The following is an 18273-nucleotide window of genomic DNA, read 5'->3' on the forward strand; positions in this document are numbered from 1 at the left end:
CCTCATCCATCTATCCATCCCTCCCTCATCCATCTATCCATCCATCTATCCACCACGGACAATAGATTTAACGGCAGTATCCTTCTCTGGATTTTAGCCTGGATGTAATCTCTGTCTGTGTGTGTGTGTGTGTGTGTGTGTGCTCTGCCTCCATAACTGCTGTGTTTATAGCTACTAGCTAGCTCATCCTCTCATGTGTTGCAGGCAGGCAGTGTCTATACACTGTGGACGCATGCTTCCCGCTAGCCTTGGTTGCTATCTGATAGTGGCTTTTTCTGGCTTGTGTCCTGCAATTACGTTACAGTCTGGGCTCTGGCCTGGTGTCTTGTTGGCAGTCCTCTTGAAGGGTCTGGACCCTGTTAGTGAGTGCGGCACTGTGTGTGTGTGTGTGTGTGTGAGAGAGGGTGTGTTTGTGTGTGTGCGGTGACGGGGTGTGTGTATGCGCTGCCAGTGTGTGTGTGTATGCCTACCTGGCTGTGGTAGTCAGTGCTGCTGGGGAGAGGCGAGAGCACTCTCATCACCACACCGTCCGCCAGCCGAGGCACAAAGGAACCACAACATCCAGATTAGGGCTCTTTGTAACCCAGCCGACGGCTCTTTAAAGGAGGACTAAATGCATCCTGTAAAAGATGACGGTACGTGAGAAATGTTACGGTTTGATGAGAAACAAGCAGCCCTACTCAGATTGGTTGTTGCTGTGTGGTGTTTTTGTGTAGCAACCTGTTTGTCATGCCTGTTCTGACCACACTCAATGTCTCAGGCTACCTATGTGATTCTGTCATCTCTGGTAGAACAGAGATGTGTTGTTATGACTGGTACTCTTGTGGGAGTGATTTGTCATTGCGTATTGTTCTGTGTAAACGGGGATGAATATATTCCCTATCACCTTCACCTCCCCTCATCCTCCTCTTCCTCCCTTAACAAGATAATTAGCCCAGGCACTAATAACGATTCTCATCGGCTGGTCAAGTGCATCCAGCACCCAAATAACAGGGCTTTGGGCAAAAGGGTGAGTTGGGTTAGTGTTGGCATAATGTTTGTTTTTGCTCCAGGGGGGGGGGGGGGGGGGGGGGGGGGGGGGGGGGTTGTTTTTGCTCTGGGGGGAGTGGAGGGGTGTTTTGCTCCGGGGGGAGTGGAGGGGTGTTTTTGCTCCGGGGGGAGTGGAGGGGTGTTTTTGCTCCAGGGGAGTGGAGGGGTGTATTTGCTCCGGGGGGAGTGAAGGTGTGTTTTTGCTCTGGGGGGAGTGGAGGGGTGTTTTTGCTCTGGGGGGAGTGGAGGTGTGTTTTTGCTCCGGGGGGAGTGGAGGGGTGTTTTTGCTCCGGGGGGAGTGGAGGGGTGTTTTTGCTCCGCGGGGGAGTGGAGGGGTGTATTTGCTCCGGGGGGAGTGAAGGTGTGTTTTTACTCTGGGGGGAGTGGAGGTGTGCTTTTACTCTGGGGGGAGTGGAGGTGTGTTTTTGCTCCGCGGGGAGTGGAGGGGTGTATTTGCTCCAGGGGGAGTGAAGGGGTGTATTTGCTCCGGGGGGAGTGGAGGGGTGTTTTTGCTCCGTGGGGGGAGTGGAGGGGTGTTTTTTGCTCCGTGGGGGGAGTGGAGGGGTGTTTTTTGCTCAGGGGGAGTGTGGTGTGTATGTAATTTAGCAGATGTAGCTAACAACAAGGCTCGCCTTTCTCTCTGCTGTTTATTACGTTGCTCAAAACAAAAGGAGGATTGTTGTGGATTGTCAGGAAGAAAAATTATACTTTTGCTGTGTGTGTTTGTGTTTCTCTGAGTTGAAATGGTCTCTCTCTCACTCGCTAATGGTTAGTACCTATATATTATGGTCTGTATATATACAGTATGTATATCTGTATAGAATACATATAGGTACGTAAGATAGATGTATATCTGTATAGAATACATATAGGTACGTAAGATAGATGTATATCTGTATAGAATACATATAGGTAGGTAAACTAGATTTAGAAGAGGACATAGGGTCGTATATAGGTGTTGGACAGGATACAGGGTTGGTATATAGGTTTGGAACAGTATATGAGTGAAGAGGCATTTTGATCCAACTCTTCTTTGACATGCTTATGACTGTGCTGGGGATAGAATATCGAGGTAGAGCCGGCCAATCGTGTCAGTTTTTACACACAGTATCCATGTTCTAGTGCCTCCTGAGTCCATCTACTGTATAGATCTCTGAGATATCTTAGTATTTATGTGTCAGGGCAACATTGTTTATTGTTCTTATGAGGTTACATTAGCCTCTCCATATAGCTTACCGTAATGCACTGTAGCTTACCGTAGTGCGCTGTAACTTACAGTAGTTCCCTGTAGCTTACCGGTAATGCGATGTAGCTTACAGTAGTGCACTGTAGCTTAATGTAGTTCCCTGTAGCTTATTGTAGTTCCCTGTAGCTTACAGTAGTGCGATCTAGCTTGCTGTAATGCACTGTAGCTTACAGTAGTTCCCTGTAGTCTTTGTAAGACTTTTTATGTATGACACAGCCCTTATACAGTACTTTAGCTGCTGATGTGCTACTTTATACACACAAAGTACACACAAAGTACACGCAAAGTACACATCGGCGTAATGGATCCACATTAGCTATCACGCATGTTGAGGACAGGTGTCACGTTTACTGTATGACTTTACAAGGCCTGTCCGTCAAAGTCTGGTTGCGCATGGCAACCAACCGTGGATACTCTTCACCCACATCTAGTTACATAAGTGAGTAAATCCTCAATTGTAATATTGTGTTTTAAATTTTTACAGCCAACCGTCAGTCTCAGACCACCATTTTCTGTAATGAAAGGGTTTTGGTGCACTGCTACTGAGTGATATTTAAGGGTCTTTGCCAAGGAGATTACCGTCAGTAATGTCCGTAGCCGTTTTCAGGACAATATGATATCAATACGGTCTAATGTGCTTCCAGTCTATTTTTTGGCAAAGAGCTGTTTGCTAGTCTGTCTATCAGTTTTAGGCTAATATTAGTGCATTTTGTTCGTGCGTTCATGTTCGGATCATATTTGTGTTTTGTATTTGTCAAAGCCTTTTGGAAGTCTCAGACTGTGTATAATGACTATATTGGTCTGAGTACATTGTTTTGTTTTAGTTTCACTTCGCTATCCAATGATTTGTTCTCGGCCTATATTAAAACACTGTATAGGCTGCTAGACGGTAGGAAATATGTTTATATGCATTTTGCTATATCATTGACATGTATGTTATAGGAGTTTGGCTATGTAGCATTATTACATATGCTTCTGAACTGTTTTAGCGGACATTATTTCCAAAATGACTCCCAGTCAACAGTTTACCGCATTTAATATGGAGCGGAAGCCATATGTAAAGGAAGTTTGACAAGGACATTGTTAGCAGACCTTTAAAAAGAGAAAATGGGAGCTGTTCATTAGTCAGTGGAGGAATGAGCGGCTCTCCCACACTGGCCCTGTGCTCTCTTCACCTCTCCCACACGGGCCCTGTGCTCTCTTCACCTCTCCCTCTCTGGCCCTGTGCTCTCTTAACCTCTGCCACACGGGCCCTGTGCTCTCTTCACCTCTCCCACACTGGCATTGTGCTCTCTTCACCTCTCCCTCCCTGGCCCTGTGCTCTCTTCACCTCTCCCACACGGGCCCTGTGCTCTCTTCACCTCTCCCACACTGGCATTGTGCTCTCTTCACCTCTCCCACACTGGCCCTGTGCTCTCTTCACCTTTCCCACACTGGCCCTGTGCTCTCTTCACCTCTCCCACACTGGCATTGTGCTCTCTTCACCTCTCCCACACTGGCCCTGTGCTCTCTTCACCTCTCCCACTGGCCCTGTGCTCTCTTCACCTCTCCCACACTGGCCCTGTGCTCTCTTCACCTCTCCCTCCCTGGCCCTGTGCTCTATTAACCTCTCCCTCACTGGCCCTGTGCTCTCTTCACCTCTCCCACACTGGCATTGTGCTCTCTTCACCTCTCCCACACTGGCCCTGTGCTCTCTTCACCTCTCCCACACTGGCCCTTTGCTCTCTTCACCTCTCCCACACTGGCATTGTGCTCTCTTCACCTCTCCCACACTGGCATTGTGCTCTCTTAACCTCTCCCACACGGGCCCTGTGCTCTCTTCACCTCTTCTACTGGCCCTGTGCTCGTTTCACCTCTCTCTGTCTCCCACACTCATATACTACTATACTAAAGACATAAGGACAGTATACTACTACATTATACTAAAGACATAAGGACAGTATACTATAACATTATACTACTATACTAAAGACATAAGGACAGTATACTACTACATTATACTAAAGACATAAGGACAGTATACTATAACATTATACTACTATACTAAAGACATAAGGACAGTATACTACTACATTATACTACTATACTAAAGACATAAGAACAGTATACTACTACATTATACTAAAGACATAAGGACAGTATACTACAACATTATACTACTATACTAAAGACATAAGGACAGTATACTACTACATTATACTGAAGACATAAGGACAGTATACTACTACATTATACTACTATACTAAAGACATAAGGACATTATACTACTACATTATACTAAAGAGATAAGGACAGTATACTACTACATTATACTACTATACTAAAGACATAAGGACATTATACTACTACATTATACTAAAGACATAAGGACAGTATACTACCTTATATGGATTTGGAATTGGAATTTGTTAACTTCCTGACTTGACTGAATTGGAAAGGAATTGCCTCCAACCCTGGTACATGCATCCGTATTAGCAAGGTGATTGTAAAGTGCTTGCAGAAGCTGTACTACTGCTGATAACCAGTCTGGCCAATTACCACGCTAATAACATCATAATCATCGTCTCCATCAGTTCTCCTCAACGAGCACATTGTTTCATACGATTCCCCCTTTAAAGATGCACTATGCAGAAATCTCTTCTCCATTTCCTCTAATAGTTCGCCTAATTTCAGTTTATGTGACAAAACAAGCAAGTATAGTGTAGAGAATCATTGTACCATCTAAACTGCTGTGAAATATATTTTCCATAATCCAAAATATTGTATTTTCAGCTGTTTGAAGCTGGTGTGCAAAATCGAAGGTAAAAGACGCGTAAAACGACACTTAAAAACAAGAAGAATAGAAATAGCACAGACTTTCTTTCAATAAGAATGACAGATCTATAACTCGTATTTCTATGTGAATTTTGTCAGGTCGCCCAAAAAAGTTGCTGTATTGCAGCTTTAAAAAAAAAGACTGGGTAATTGACTCCATTTCTCTGTGGATGTCAGCCCCCTCGCTGCCCCTCTACCTCCCTCCTCCCTTGATTATTACGGCGCAAGAACAGAGTAGAGGAGAAACCACACCCATCCTTACACACACACACACACACACACACACACACACACACACACACACACACACACACACCCTCTATCCTCCTCAAATGGGGGGTCTAGAGGGGCAGCTGCATGAGAGGCTTGACTAGGGCCTTTCTCTCTGCCAGTGGGGGAGGGGTGGGTACCGCAAAGCCTTGCTTTCATCCAATCTAATTACCACTACGTGACTAGCTAGTAGCTACCATTCATTCACATGAACTCATTTAGCAAATGCATGCACCTACAGCCAGAGCCCTTTACATGTTAAACCACCTACAGCCAGAGCCCTTTACATGTTAAACCACCTACAGCCAGAGCCCTTTACATGTTAAACCACCTACAGCCAGAGCCCTTTACATGTTAAACCACCTACAGCCAGAGCCCTTTACATGTTAAACCACCTACAGCCAGAGCCCTTTACATGTTAAACCACCTACAGCCAGAGCCCTTTACATGTTAAACCACCTACAGCCAGAGCCCTTTACATGTTAAACCACCTACAGCCAGAGCCCTTTACATGTTAAACCACCTACAGCCAGAGCCCTTTACATGTTAAACCACCTACAGCCAGAGCCCTTTACATGTTAAACCACCTACAGCCAGAGCCCTTTACATGTTAAACCACCTACAGCCAGAGCCCTTTACATGTTAAACCACCTACAGCCAGAGCCCTTTACATGTTAAACCACCTACAGCCAGAGCCCTTTACATGTTAAACCACCTACAGCCCAAGCCCTTTACATGTTAAACCACCTACAGCCCAAGCCCTTTACATGTTAAACCACCTACAGCCAGAGCCCTTTACATGTTAAACCACCTACAGCCCAAGCCCTTTACATGTTAAACCACCTACAGCCCAAGCCCTTTACATGTTAAACCACCTACAGCCAGAGCCCTTTACATGTTAAACCACCTACAGCCAGAGCCCTTTACATGTTAAACCACCTACAGCCAGAGCCCTTTACATGTTAAACCACCTACAGCCAGAGCCCTTTACATGTTAAACCACCTACAGCCAGAGCCCTTTACATGTTAAATCACCTACAGCCAGAGCCCTTTACATGTTAAACCACCTACAGCCCAAGCCCTTTACGTGTTAAACCACCTACAGCCCAAGCCCTTTACATGTTAAACCACCTACAGCCCAAGCCCTTTACATGTTAAACCACCTACAGCCCAAGCCCTTTACATGTTAAACCACCTACAGCCAGAGCCCTTTACATGTTAAACCACCTACAGCCAGAGCCCTTTACATGTTAAACCACCTACAGCCAGAGCCCTTTACATGTTAAACCATCTACAGCCAGAGCCCTTTACATGTTAAACCACCTACAGCCAGAGCCCTTTACATGTTAAACCACCTACAGCCCAAGCCCTTTACATGTTAAACCACCTACAGCCAGAGCCCTTTACATGTTAAACCACCTACAGTCAGAGCCCTTTACATGTTAAACCACCTACAGCCAGAGCCCTTTACATGTTAAACCACCTACAGCCCAAGCCCTTTACATGTTAAACCACCTACAGCCAGAGCCCTTTACATGTTAAACCACCTACAGCCCAAGCCCTTTACATGTTAAACCACCTACAGCCAGAGCCCTTTACATGTTAAACCACCTACAGCCAGAGCCCCTTACATGTTAAACCACCTACAGCCAGAGCCCTTTACATGTTAAACCACCTACAGCCCGAGCCCTTTACATGTTAAACCACCTACAGCCAGAGCCCTTTACATGTTAAACCACCTACAGCCAGAGCCCTTTACATGTTAAACCACCTACAGCCAGAGCCCTTTACATGTTAAACCACCTACAGCCAGAGCCCTTTACATGTTAAACCACCTACAGCCCGAGCCCTTTACATGTTAAACCACCTACAGCCAGAGCCCTTTACATGTTAAACCACCTACAGCCAGAGCCCTTTACATGTTAAACCATCTACAGCCAGAGCCCTTTACATGTTAAACCACCTACAGCCAGAGCCCTTTACATGTTAAACCACCTACAGCCAGAGCCCTTTACATGTTAAACCACCTACAGCCAGAGCCCTTTACATGTTAAACCACCTACAGCCAGAGCCCTTTACATGTTAAACCACCTACAGCCAGAGCCCTTTACATGTTAAACCACCTACAGCCAGAGCCCTTTACATGTTAAACCACCTACAGCCAGAGCCCTTTACATGTTAAACCACCTACAGCCAGAGCCCTTTACATGTTAAACCATGGTCCATTAAGTGGGTCTGACTGTAGGAAATAAAGAAACAGTGTACATAGTGGTGAAAATTGTGAGTCACACGTTTTGAAGGGGGTCAGCGGTACGAAGGACTTTGCCGTTCATCATATTACATTGAACTCCTACATACTACCCTTTTCTCAAGTTTGGCTTGATTAAATGGAATTGGCCCTTGACTGAATACGGATGCCATGGATAACATGTCACACTGCAAGGCCACCTGCCATTGAAGTCGGAAGTTTACATACACTCAGGTTGGAGTCATTAAAACTCATTTTTCAACCACTCCATACATTTCTTGTTAACAAACTATAGTTTTGGCAAGTCAGTTAGGACATCTACTTTGTGCATGACAAAAGTCATTTTTCCAACACTTGTTTACAGACAGATTATTTCACTTATAATTCACTGTATCAGAATTCCAGCGGGTCAGAAGTTTACATACACTAAATTGACTGTGCCTTTAAACAGCTTGGAAAATTCCAGAAAATTATGTAATGGCTTTAGAAGCTTCTGATAGGACAAGTGACATAATTTGAGTAAATTGGAGGTGTACCTGTGAATGTATTTCAAGGCCTACCTTTAAACTCAGTGCCTCTTTGCTTGACATCATGTGAAAATCAAAAGAAATCAGCCAAGACCTCAAAAAAATGTTTTGTAGACCTCAACAAGTCTGGTTCATCCTTGGGTGCAATTTCCAAACACCTGAAGGTACCACATTCATCTGTACAAACAATAGTAGGCAAGTATAAACACCATGGGACCATGCAGCCGTCATACCGCTCAGGAAGGAGTTGCATTCTGTCTCCTAGAGATGAACCTGCTTTGGTGCGAAAAGTGCAAATCAATCTCAGAACAACAGCAAAGGACCTTGTAAAGATGCTGGAGGAAACAGGTACAAAATTATCTATATCCACAGTAAAACAAGTCCTATATCGACATAACCTGAAAGGCCGCTCAGCAAGAAACAAGCCACTGTTCCAAAACCGCCATAAAAAAGTCAGACAATGGTTTGCAACTGCACATGGGGACAAAGATTGTACTTTTTGGAGAAATGTCCTCTGGTCTGATGAAACAAAAATTGAACTGTTTGGCCATAATGACCATCATTATGTTTGGAGGAAAAAGGGGGAGATTTGCACGCCCATGAACACCATCCCAACCGTGAAACACGGGGGTGGCAGCATCATATTGTGGGGGTGCTTTGCTGCAGGAGGGACTGGTGCACTTCAAAATAGATGGCATCATGAGGCAGGAAAATGCTGTGGACACACTGAAGCAACATCTCAAGACATCAGTCAGGAAGTTAATGCTTGGTCGCAAATGGGTCTTCCAAATGGACATTGACCCCAAGCATATTTCCAAAGTTGTGGCAAAATGGCTTAAGAACAACAAAGTCAAGGCCCTGAACTCAATCCTATAGAGAATTTGTGGGCAGAACTGAAAAGGCATGTGCGAGGAAGGAGGCCTACAAACCTGATTCAGTTATACCAGCTCGGTCAGGAGGAATGGGACAAAATTCTCCCAATTTATTGTGGGAAGCTTGTGGAAGGCTACACAAAACGTTTGACCCAAGTTAAACCATTTAAAGGCAATGCTACCAAATACTAATTGAGTGTATGTAAACTTCTGACCCACTGGGAATGTGATGAAAGAAATAAAAGCTGAAATACATCACTCTCTACTGTTATTCTGACATTTCACATTCTTAAAATAAAGTGGTGATCCTAACTGACCTAAGACGGGGAATTTTTACTCTGATTAAATGTCAGGAATTGTGAAAAACTGAGTTGAATGTATTTGGCTAAGGTGTATGTAAACCTCTGACTTCAAATGTATTTCGCTCTGCTCTCGAACTCTCTCAACACTCTTCATGATGGTTCCTTTTGGGGTCTTTTGATACTAATAACATAACTTTTGACCTTCATGTTATTTCAGCCTCAACACAATCCTCTAATCTGCTATATCGTTGACAAGGGTCTGAAATAGGCTTATAATCAGCCTACCATGCTCCTCACTGTCACTCCACACTCCATAGGCATGCCTGTCTGCCTGTATGCCTGTCTGCCTGCCTGTCTGCCTGTCTGCCTGTCTGCCTGTCTGCCTATCTGCCTATCTGCCTGCCTTTCTGCCTGTCAGTGTTTTCTCTCTGGTGATTACCTTTTGATCATTGCCTTTGCTTCACAGGGCAGATTGTTCCACCCTCTTGAGTTACAGATATGCATTGTCATGCTATCAAGAGGATATAGTTACAGTTGTCATGCTATCAAGAGGATATAGTTATAGTTGTCATGCTATCAAGAGGATATAGTTACAGTTGTCATGCTATCAAGAGGATATAGTTATAGTTGTCATGCTATCAAGAGGATATAGTTATACTGTAGTTGTCATGCTACCAAGAGGATAGTTATAGTTGTCATGCTACCAAGAGGATATAGTTATAGTTGTCATGCTACCAAGAGGATATAGTTATAGTTGTCATGCTATCAAGATGATATAGTTATAGTTGTCATGGTATCAAGAGGATAGTTATAGTTGTCATGCTATCAAGATGATAGTTATAGTTGTCATGCTATCAAGAGGATATAGTTATAGTTGTCATGCTATCAAGAGGATATAGTTATAGTTGTCATGCTATCAAGAGGATATAGTTATAGTTGTCATGCTATCAAGAGGATATAGTTATAGTTGTCATGCTATCAAGAGGATATAGTTATAGTTGTCATGCTATCAAGAGGATATAGTTATAGTTGTCATGCTATCAAGAGGATATAGTTACAGTTGTCATGCTATCAAGAGGATATAGTTACAGTTGTCATGCTATCAAGAGGATATAGTTATAGTTGTCATGCTATCTAGAGGATATAGTTATAGTTGTCATGCTATCAAGATGATATAGTTATAGTTGTCATGCTATCAAGAGGATATAGTTAAAGTTGCCATGCTATCAAGAGGATATAGTTGTAGTTGTCATGCTATCAAGAGGATATAGTTATAGTTGTCATGCTATCAAGAGGATATAGTTATAGTTATCATGCTATCAAGAGGATATAGTTATAGTTGTCATGCTATCAAGAGGATATAGTTACAGTTGTCATGCTATCAAGAGGATATAGTTATAGTTGTCATGCTATCAAGAGGATATAGTTATAGTTGTCATGCTATCTAGAGGATATAGTTATAGTTGTCATGCTATCAAGAGGATATAGTTATAGTTGTCATGCTATCAAGAGGATATAGTTATAGTTGTCATGCTATCTAGAGGATATAGTTATAGTTGTCATGCTATCAAGAGGATATAGTTATAGTTGTAAAGGTGAGGCGGACCAACTTTATTTTTATTTCTGGAGAGAAGCATCACCAAGAACAAGCACCAATCAACACCTAACTGATTTTGTGATTGCAGACAGGCTGGCAAGCACACACTTTCCACACGCCCTATTCAGAGAGCCGACTGTGCTAGCTATGCTAACTGTTTCACAGAAATAAATAATATTGTCACACACTCCACACCCCCTAGTCATAAAGAGCACACTTCTCAGCTTTCCATACTCCTTAGCTTCACAGGGTAGCGGGGTAGCCTAGTGGTGGCAGGGTAGCCTAGTGGTTAGAGCGTTGGTCTAGTAACCGGAAGGTTGCAAGTTCAAACCCCCGAGCTGACAAGGTACAAATCTGTCGTTCTGCCCCTGAACAGGCAGTTAACCCACTGTTCCTAGGCCGTCATTGAAAATAAGAATTTGTTCTTAACTGACTTGCCTTGTAAAATAAAGGTAAAATAAAAAAATAAAATAAAAAAACAGAAACAGATAACATTGGCTGATTGACTGTCTGCTACGACTTGTGGCCTTTAGCTCGCTTCGACTCTCAAGATGACATGAGATTAGGCTGATGAACCCTCATAACAACATGAGGGCCAGCTCAGATTAGGCTGATGATGAACCCTCATAACAACGGGAGGGCCAACTCAGATTAGGCTGATGATGAACCCTCATAACAATAGAAGGGCCAGCTCAGATTAGGCTGATGATGAACCCTCATAACAACATGAGGGCCAGCTCAGATTAGGCTGATGATGAACCCTTATTACACCATGAGGGCCAGCTCAGAGTGTTCTAATTTATGCCTCTGAACTGCTGACTTTCTAACTACAGTACAAAATGCACTTTTACACTAGCTTCTAACGCTGACCTTTAACCCATACTTAAAGTTGACCACTAACTTTGTCCCCATTCCCAACCCTGGGATAAGAACAAATAGGCTAGATCATGCACTTGCTAAAAACTTCTGACTACATTTCCGCTCTGGTCCTCTCTAAAATGGCTGTTTAATAATGACCTTGATAGCTCTCTACATTTTGAATTTGACGCTGTGGTGACATGTCGTATGTGTGGATGGCAATAAGGGCCTAGGAATCTGCCAACCCTTTAGGATGAGGGCCCTGGATGTAGGTTTATGACTTAAGAATGTATATGGGGACTGTTTGCAATGTCATTATACTTGGGTAATAGACCTGGGGAATGAGTTCCTCTGGAGGTCTCCTATATCAGCACCTTCCTTCAACAATGAGTTCCTCTGGAGGTCTCCTATATCAGCACCTTCCTTCAACAATGAGTTCCTCTGGAGGTCTCCTGTATCAGCACCTTCCTTCAACAATGAGTTCCTCTGGAGGTCTCCTATATCAGCACCTTCCTTCAAAAAAGAGTTCCTCTGGAGGTCTCCTGTATCAGCACCTTCCTTCAACAATGAGTTCCTCTGGAGGTTTCACATGGAGAGAAGGGAAAAATACCCAACATGCTTCTGGTGTATTTCAGCACTGTGTGTCTTCTGATGACTTCAAATGGCTGCAGTGTTGCTTCATTAAACTCTGGAGCCGTTAACCTTGTGTGTGTGTGTGTGTGTGTGTGTGTGTGTGTGTGTGTGTGTGTGTCTGCGTGCGGGCGCGGGTGGGCTATGTACTGGCTATTTATGGCATATACAGTACCGTGAACTTTTTGGTCTCCCATCCAAGCAATAACCAGACCCAGCCCTGCATAGCTTCAGTGGCGTGTCAATGTGGTTTTGCTCATAGGTTGCAGTGTAGTTTGGGTGGGAATTCAGGTTAATGGGAGACACAGTGGCACTGGCTGGCTGGTGTGACCTAGCTGTCACTGCTGCCAGCATGTGAGAAAGTGGGGTCAAAGCAGGTCAGAACAGGGAGGAGTAGAATGAGGGGGAGGGGCTATAGGCTACATCTACAGTGTAGTCAAAGCAGGTCAGAACAGGGAGGAGTAGAATGAGGGGGAGGGGCTATAGGCTACATCTAAGTGTGTTTTTCTATCCATGTGGGACTGAGATTTATCACACCTGTGATACATTTATTCCACTAAGAAATAATAGCTTTTTGTCTCTTGTCTGAAAAAAATTATTGTTTCATTATTGTCTTGATAAATTGGCATATTAATTTACACAGTGATAGCTCGCTGTCTGTCTGAAGGCAGGGGATATGTGGGAGGGGCTGAGGAGGTGTCTCACTCATTGGTCCACTCTTAAGCCTGAGAGAGCGAGAGAGAGAGAGAGAGAGAGAGAGAGAGAGCCCTTCACGCATGAGAGAACGGCGATGACTTAGTTCCACTGAGCGAGACACACAGGGCGAGACCAATATGACAAGAGCGAGAAAGAGATAAATAAATTGATTGAAAGAGGAAGGGAATCAAGAAAGTCAGAGAGCGAGAGAGAGAGAAAGAAAGAAGGAAATCAGTCAGTGTCCCTTTTGATGAGGCACTGCACTGAGGGCATTAGCATGCTATTAGCATTGCAATCACATGCTATCAGAAAGCTATAAGGGCCATGCATGTACTGGTGAGCGAATGGGTGTGCTATGTGCATGCCAGGCCACACAGCGTTAGCTAGGATTGTGTCGTAGAGAGAGAGCACGTCAGCTCGAGCCACAGTATTTAGAATAGATGTGATTTGGGCTCGCAGTGACACAGTGAGCTAAACAGTTGCTGTGGCTTGTGATTCTATGTTTTTTCTTCTAAGTTCCACTATTTCCATTTGCCAGTTTTTTTATGACAACTTCCATGATATGAAAGATTTTATTTTATTTAACCTTCATTTAACTAGGCAAGTCAGTTAAGAAGAAATTATTATTTACAATGACAGCCTACCAAAAGCCAAATGGGGGATGGGATTAATTAATTAAATAAATAAATACAAAATAAATATAGGACAAAACACACATCACAATAAGAGAGACAACACAACACTACATAAAGAGAGACCTAAGACAACAACATAACAGCAAAACATGACAACACAGCATGGTAGCAACACAACATGATAACAACATGGTAGCAACACAACATGGCAGTGCTGAGAGAAGGACAGTCTAGCCATACTCCCAAGTACTTGTGTGCGGTGACTACCTCAAGCTCTAAACCCTTAGATGTAGTAATCACACCTGTCGGAAGAGGGGCATTCTTCTTACCAAACCACATTACCTTTGTTTTGAAGGTGTTCAGAATAAGGTTAAGGGTAAAGAAAGCTTGTTGGACACTAAGAAAGCTTTGTTGTCGAGCATTCAACACAAAATCCGGGGTGGGGCCAGCTGGATGAGAGAGCTTCCTACTGCCTGAGCAATGCTGTTGATGTAAATTGAGAAGAGCGTGGGGCCTAGGATTGAGCCTTGGGGTACTCCCTTGGTGACAGGCAGTGGCTGAGACAGCAGATTTTCTGACTTTATACACTGCACTCTTTGAGAGAGGTAGTTAGCAAACCAGGCCAAAGACCCCTCAGAGATAAGATAACCTCACATGATACCCAGGTCATCTGCACAGTTTAGGTATGGCCAATTCCCTTGTGATGACTCTCCACCAGTTAGACAATAACGTAGCAGGTGTAAAATAAATGCCTAGATCCTGTCAGGGGAGGTTCTCTTCTGCACTGTTCAACCAATCCAGTAAATGTGGGAGGAGGAGTTAAGATGGAGTGTCGCCTTGTTAACGTCTGAAAGCGGAAGTCACGTCACAGGCTCTTTTTTCCATTTCCCCTGGAAAAACCGGAACATCCTGTTGATGACAACCCCACCGAGTAACAATGTTACTAAAGGGTAGAGGCTCATTTAAGAATTTCAGCACAGTAGTGTGTGTACTCTACTCTATATTAAATCTAGCCTGTTAGCAACATTGGATTAATGTGTGCTTGGTTTAAGGTTAGTGGCCCAGCATCGTCTGTCTTAGGGGAGGGTTTGGCCGGGGTAGGCGGTCATTGTAAATAAGAATTTGTTCTTAATTAACTGACTTGCCTAGTTAACTAAAGGTTAAATAAAAATTCATATGCAAGGTGCAATCCATTCGGAGGGACTCACATCATCCCTTATTTGATTGATTTACAATACTTCCCTCAGAGCTACCCTCAATGCTTCTCTCAGAGCTTCCCTCAATGCTTCTTTCAGGCTCCCCAAATGTAAAACCAGGTCTAAATTAGCCCTCAGCTGCTATCAGCTGTAGTAGTATTGTGTGCTGTCTACATATTGCTGTACATACAGTTTTGGTGTTTATTCATTGTCATGTATTTAGTGTGTTTTGCTACGTGCTGCATAATGAATTTCCCCTCTGGGATAATAAAGACTCTACTCTTATGCTCTTAGTTTTTGTTTCGAAACAAAACGAAATAAAAATGCCCCTTTGAGAAAGGCATTTAAATGCCCTCATATAAAGTTAGTTAAGCCTTTTCTTCAGGCGTTTTTGAAGCAGAGGAACTATTGAGGACCCCCTGAGACAGGGGGAGAGGAGAGGAGGGGAGGGGATAGGAGGAGAGGGCGGGAAGGAAGGGAAGAGTAGAGGAGGGGAGGGGAGGAGAGGAGGGGAGGGCAGAGGAGGAGAGGAGAGGACGGAAGGAGAGAGGAGGAGAGGACGGGAGGGGAGGTGAGGGGGTAAGAGAGGAGGGGAGGGGAGGAGGGGAGGGCAGAGGAGGAGAGGAGAGGACGTAAGGAGAGAGGAGGAGAGGACGGGAGGGGAGGTGAGGGGGTAGGAGAGGAGGGGAGGGGAGGAGGGGAGGGCAGAGGAGGAGAGGACGGAAGGAGAGAGGAGGAGAGGACGGGAGGGGAGGTGAGGGGGTAGGAGAGGAGGGGAGGAGGGGAGGGCAGAGGAGGAGAGGAGAGGACGGCAGGAGAGAGGAGGAGGGGGTAGGAGAGGAAGGGCTTTCTGCAGATTATCTTGTAGTCTCTATATTAATTTGCCAGGATGCTCTTTTCCAGACTACCCATTTCACAAAGAGCAACATTGACAATTTCTCTCCTGTGGTGTGTGCATGCTTGTATGTGTGAGCGTGCATGTTTGTGCTTATGCATTTTCAGCAAGGAAATTGTTCTGCAATGTAACATGTCTTCAACTTTCCATGATCTCTCCCAATGTATGCTGTCTTAAAGGGATACGTTCAGGATTTTGGAAATGAAGCCCTTTGTCTACTTCCCCAGTGTCAGATGAACTTGTGGATACCATTTTTATGTCTCTACGTGCAGTTTAAAGGAAGTTGCTAACTAGCGTTAGCACAATTGCTAACTAGCGTTAGCGCAATGACTGGAAGTCTATGGTAACTGATAGCATTGGCTCGCGAAACTACCTCTAACCTTCTTTATACTAGATGAAGAGACATAAAAATGGTATATATGAGTTCATCTGACACTGGTGAAGTAGATAAAGGGCTTAATTGCCAGAGGTGGGAAAAGTACTCAATGTCATACTGTAGTAAAAGTACAGATACCTTAATAGAATACGACTCAAGTGAAAGTCACCCAGTAAAATACTACTTGAGTAAAAGTCTAAAAGTATCTGATTTTAAATGTACAGTGGTGGAAAAATACTCAAAATGTCATACTTGAGTAAAAAGTCAAAGTAAATGATATACATCAAAATCCTGATATTACTCAAACCAGATGGCACGACTTTCTTTTTCATTTATTTTTATTTTTACGGACAGCCAGGGGCACTCGCCAACACTCAGACATCATTTACAAATGCAGTATTTGTGTTTCGTGAGTCCGCCAGATCAGAGGCTGTAGGGATGACAACGTGTTGATAGGTGTGTGAATTTGACCATATTGCTGTCATGCCTGAGCATGCAGTAGAATGACATACTGACATACAGTAGAATGTCATAACAGACGTCATAAACAGTTAGGACCAACTGCTGCCAGCTGCAGGTGCCAGACAGACGAAGACAGACAGACTTTGCCATCTTTCCCCTTAGTCTCATTAGCTCTGTATCAGCTAGGAGCCTTTCTGCATCTAGCAATGGCCATATCGTCCCATGCAGTTCCTCCCACGCCTATAAAGATAGAACATCTGACTGTATGACTTTCTGAGAGATGTGCTCAGATATCCCTTTGCATAAAAAACCCACTAATACAGTTGGCACGCTATGTTAACATGTAATATATTGTAAACAGTATAATATACAGTATATTTAACATGCTCGTCAAAAACATCTCATTCCAAAATCAAGGGCATTAATATGGAGTTATTCTCCGCTTTGCTGCTAGAACAGCCTCAATGCACAGGTGCATTGTCATGCTGAAATAGGAAAGGGCTTTCCCCAAACTTTTGCCACATTGTTGGAAGCACAGACTTGTCTAGAGTGTATGCTGTAGCACTAAGATTCCCCTTCACTGGAACTAAGGGGCCTAGCTCGAAACATGAAAAACAGCCCCAGACCATTATTCCTCCTCCACCAGACTTTACAGTTGCCACTATGCATTCGGACAGGTAGCGTTCCCCTGGCATCCTTCAAACCCAGATTTGTCCGACGGACTGCCAGATGGTGAAGTGTGATTTATCACTCCAGAGAAGAAGTTTCCACTGTTAGCGTAGCTTGGTTAGTATAGCCCATAGCTTGGTTAGTATAGCCCATAGCTTGGTTAGTATAGCCCATAGCTTGGTTAGCATAGCCCATAGCTTGGATAGTATAGCCCATAGCTTATGTCCTAGTCCCATCTACAGGGTAAAAAACAAGCCTCAAGCCTAACTCTAGTCAAGTTAGATAAAAGCCATGTTAATCAAGCTGTTAGTCTATCAGTATTTCTGTTAGTGGTACTATGCAGCTGTAGTAGAGAGGCTAACAACTAAACTAACAGGGTTATTCTGTCAGTCGTTATGTCAGTGGTACTATGCAGATGTAGTAGAGAGGCTAACAACTAAACTAACAGGGTTATTCTGTCAGTCGTTATGTCAGTGGTACTATGCAGCTGTAGTAGAGAGGCTAACAACTAAACTAACAGGGTTATTCTGTCAGTCGTTATGTTAGTGGTACTATGCAGCTGTAGTAGAGAGGCTAACAACTAAACTAACAGGGTTATTCTGTCAGTCGTTATGTCAGTGGTACTATGCAGCTGTAGTAGAGAGGCTAACAACTAAACTAACAGGGTTATTCTGTCAGTCGTTATGTCAGTGGTACTATGCAGCTCCACTGTTCACTTGTTATTACACTGTCCTCTCTTACACAGACCAGAATGATCGTTTGTGGATGCCAATGTGCTCACGTGTGAAAATAAAGTAAATCTGTCTGACAAATGCCGTCCTTTCTTTGTCAACGGACATCACTCCTAATACCAGATGATTCTTAATCAAAATCAAATCAGAAACATGCTTGTCTTACTTTGACATGTTGGAAACATCCTTCACGTTATGCACATGAGCTATCTTGTTTTGC

At 43.8% G+C, this 18273-nt stretch overlaps 1 protein-coding gene across 1 annotated transcript in view; it reads left to right on the forward strand.

Annotated features, from left to right (window-relative positions):
- The first annotated feature begins 478 nt into the window (after positions 1–478).
- The window catches only part of LOC139417389 (protein kinase C zeta type-like), a 133781-nt gene continuing 115986 nt past the window's right edge, over positions 479–18273 (forward strand). Inside the window, exon 1 of the mRNA XM_071166660.1 lies at positions 479–635. Within this exon, the coding sequence (XP_071022761.1) occupies positions 614–635 (22 nt within the window). The 5' untranslated portion in view covers positions 479–613. The remainder of the gene's footprint in view (positions 636–18273) is intronic.

Source organism: Oncorhynchus clarkii, chromosome 9, assembly GCF_045791955.1.
Source record: "Oncorhynchus clarkii lewisi isolate Uvic-CL-2024 chromosome 9, UVic_Ocla_1.0, whole genome shotgun sequence".
Taxonomy (NCBI): domain Eukaryota; kingdom Metazoa; phylum Chordata; class Actinopteri; order Salmoniformes; family Salmonidae; genus Oncorhynchus; species Oncorhynchus clarkii.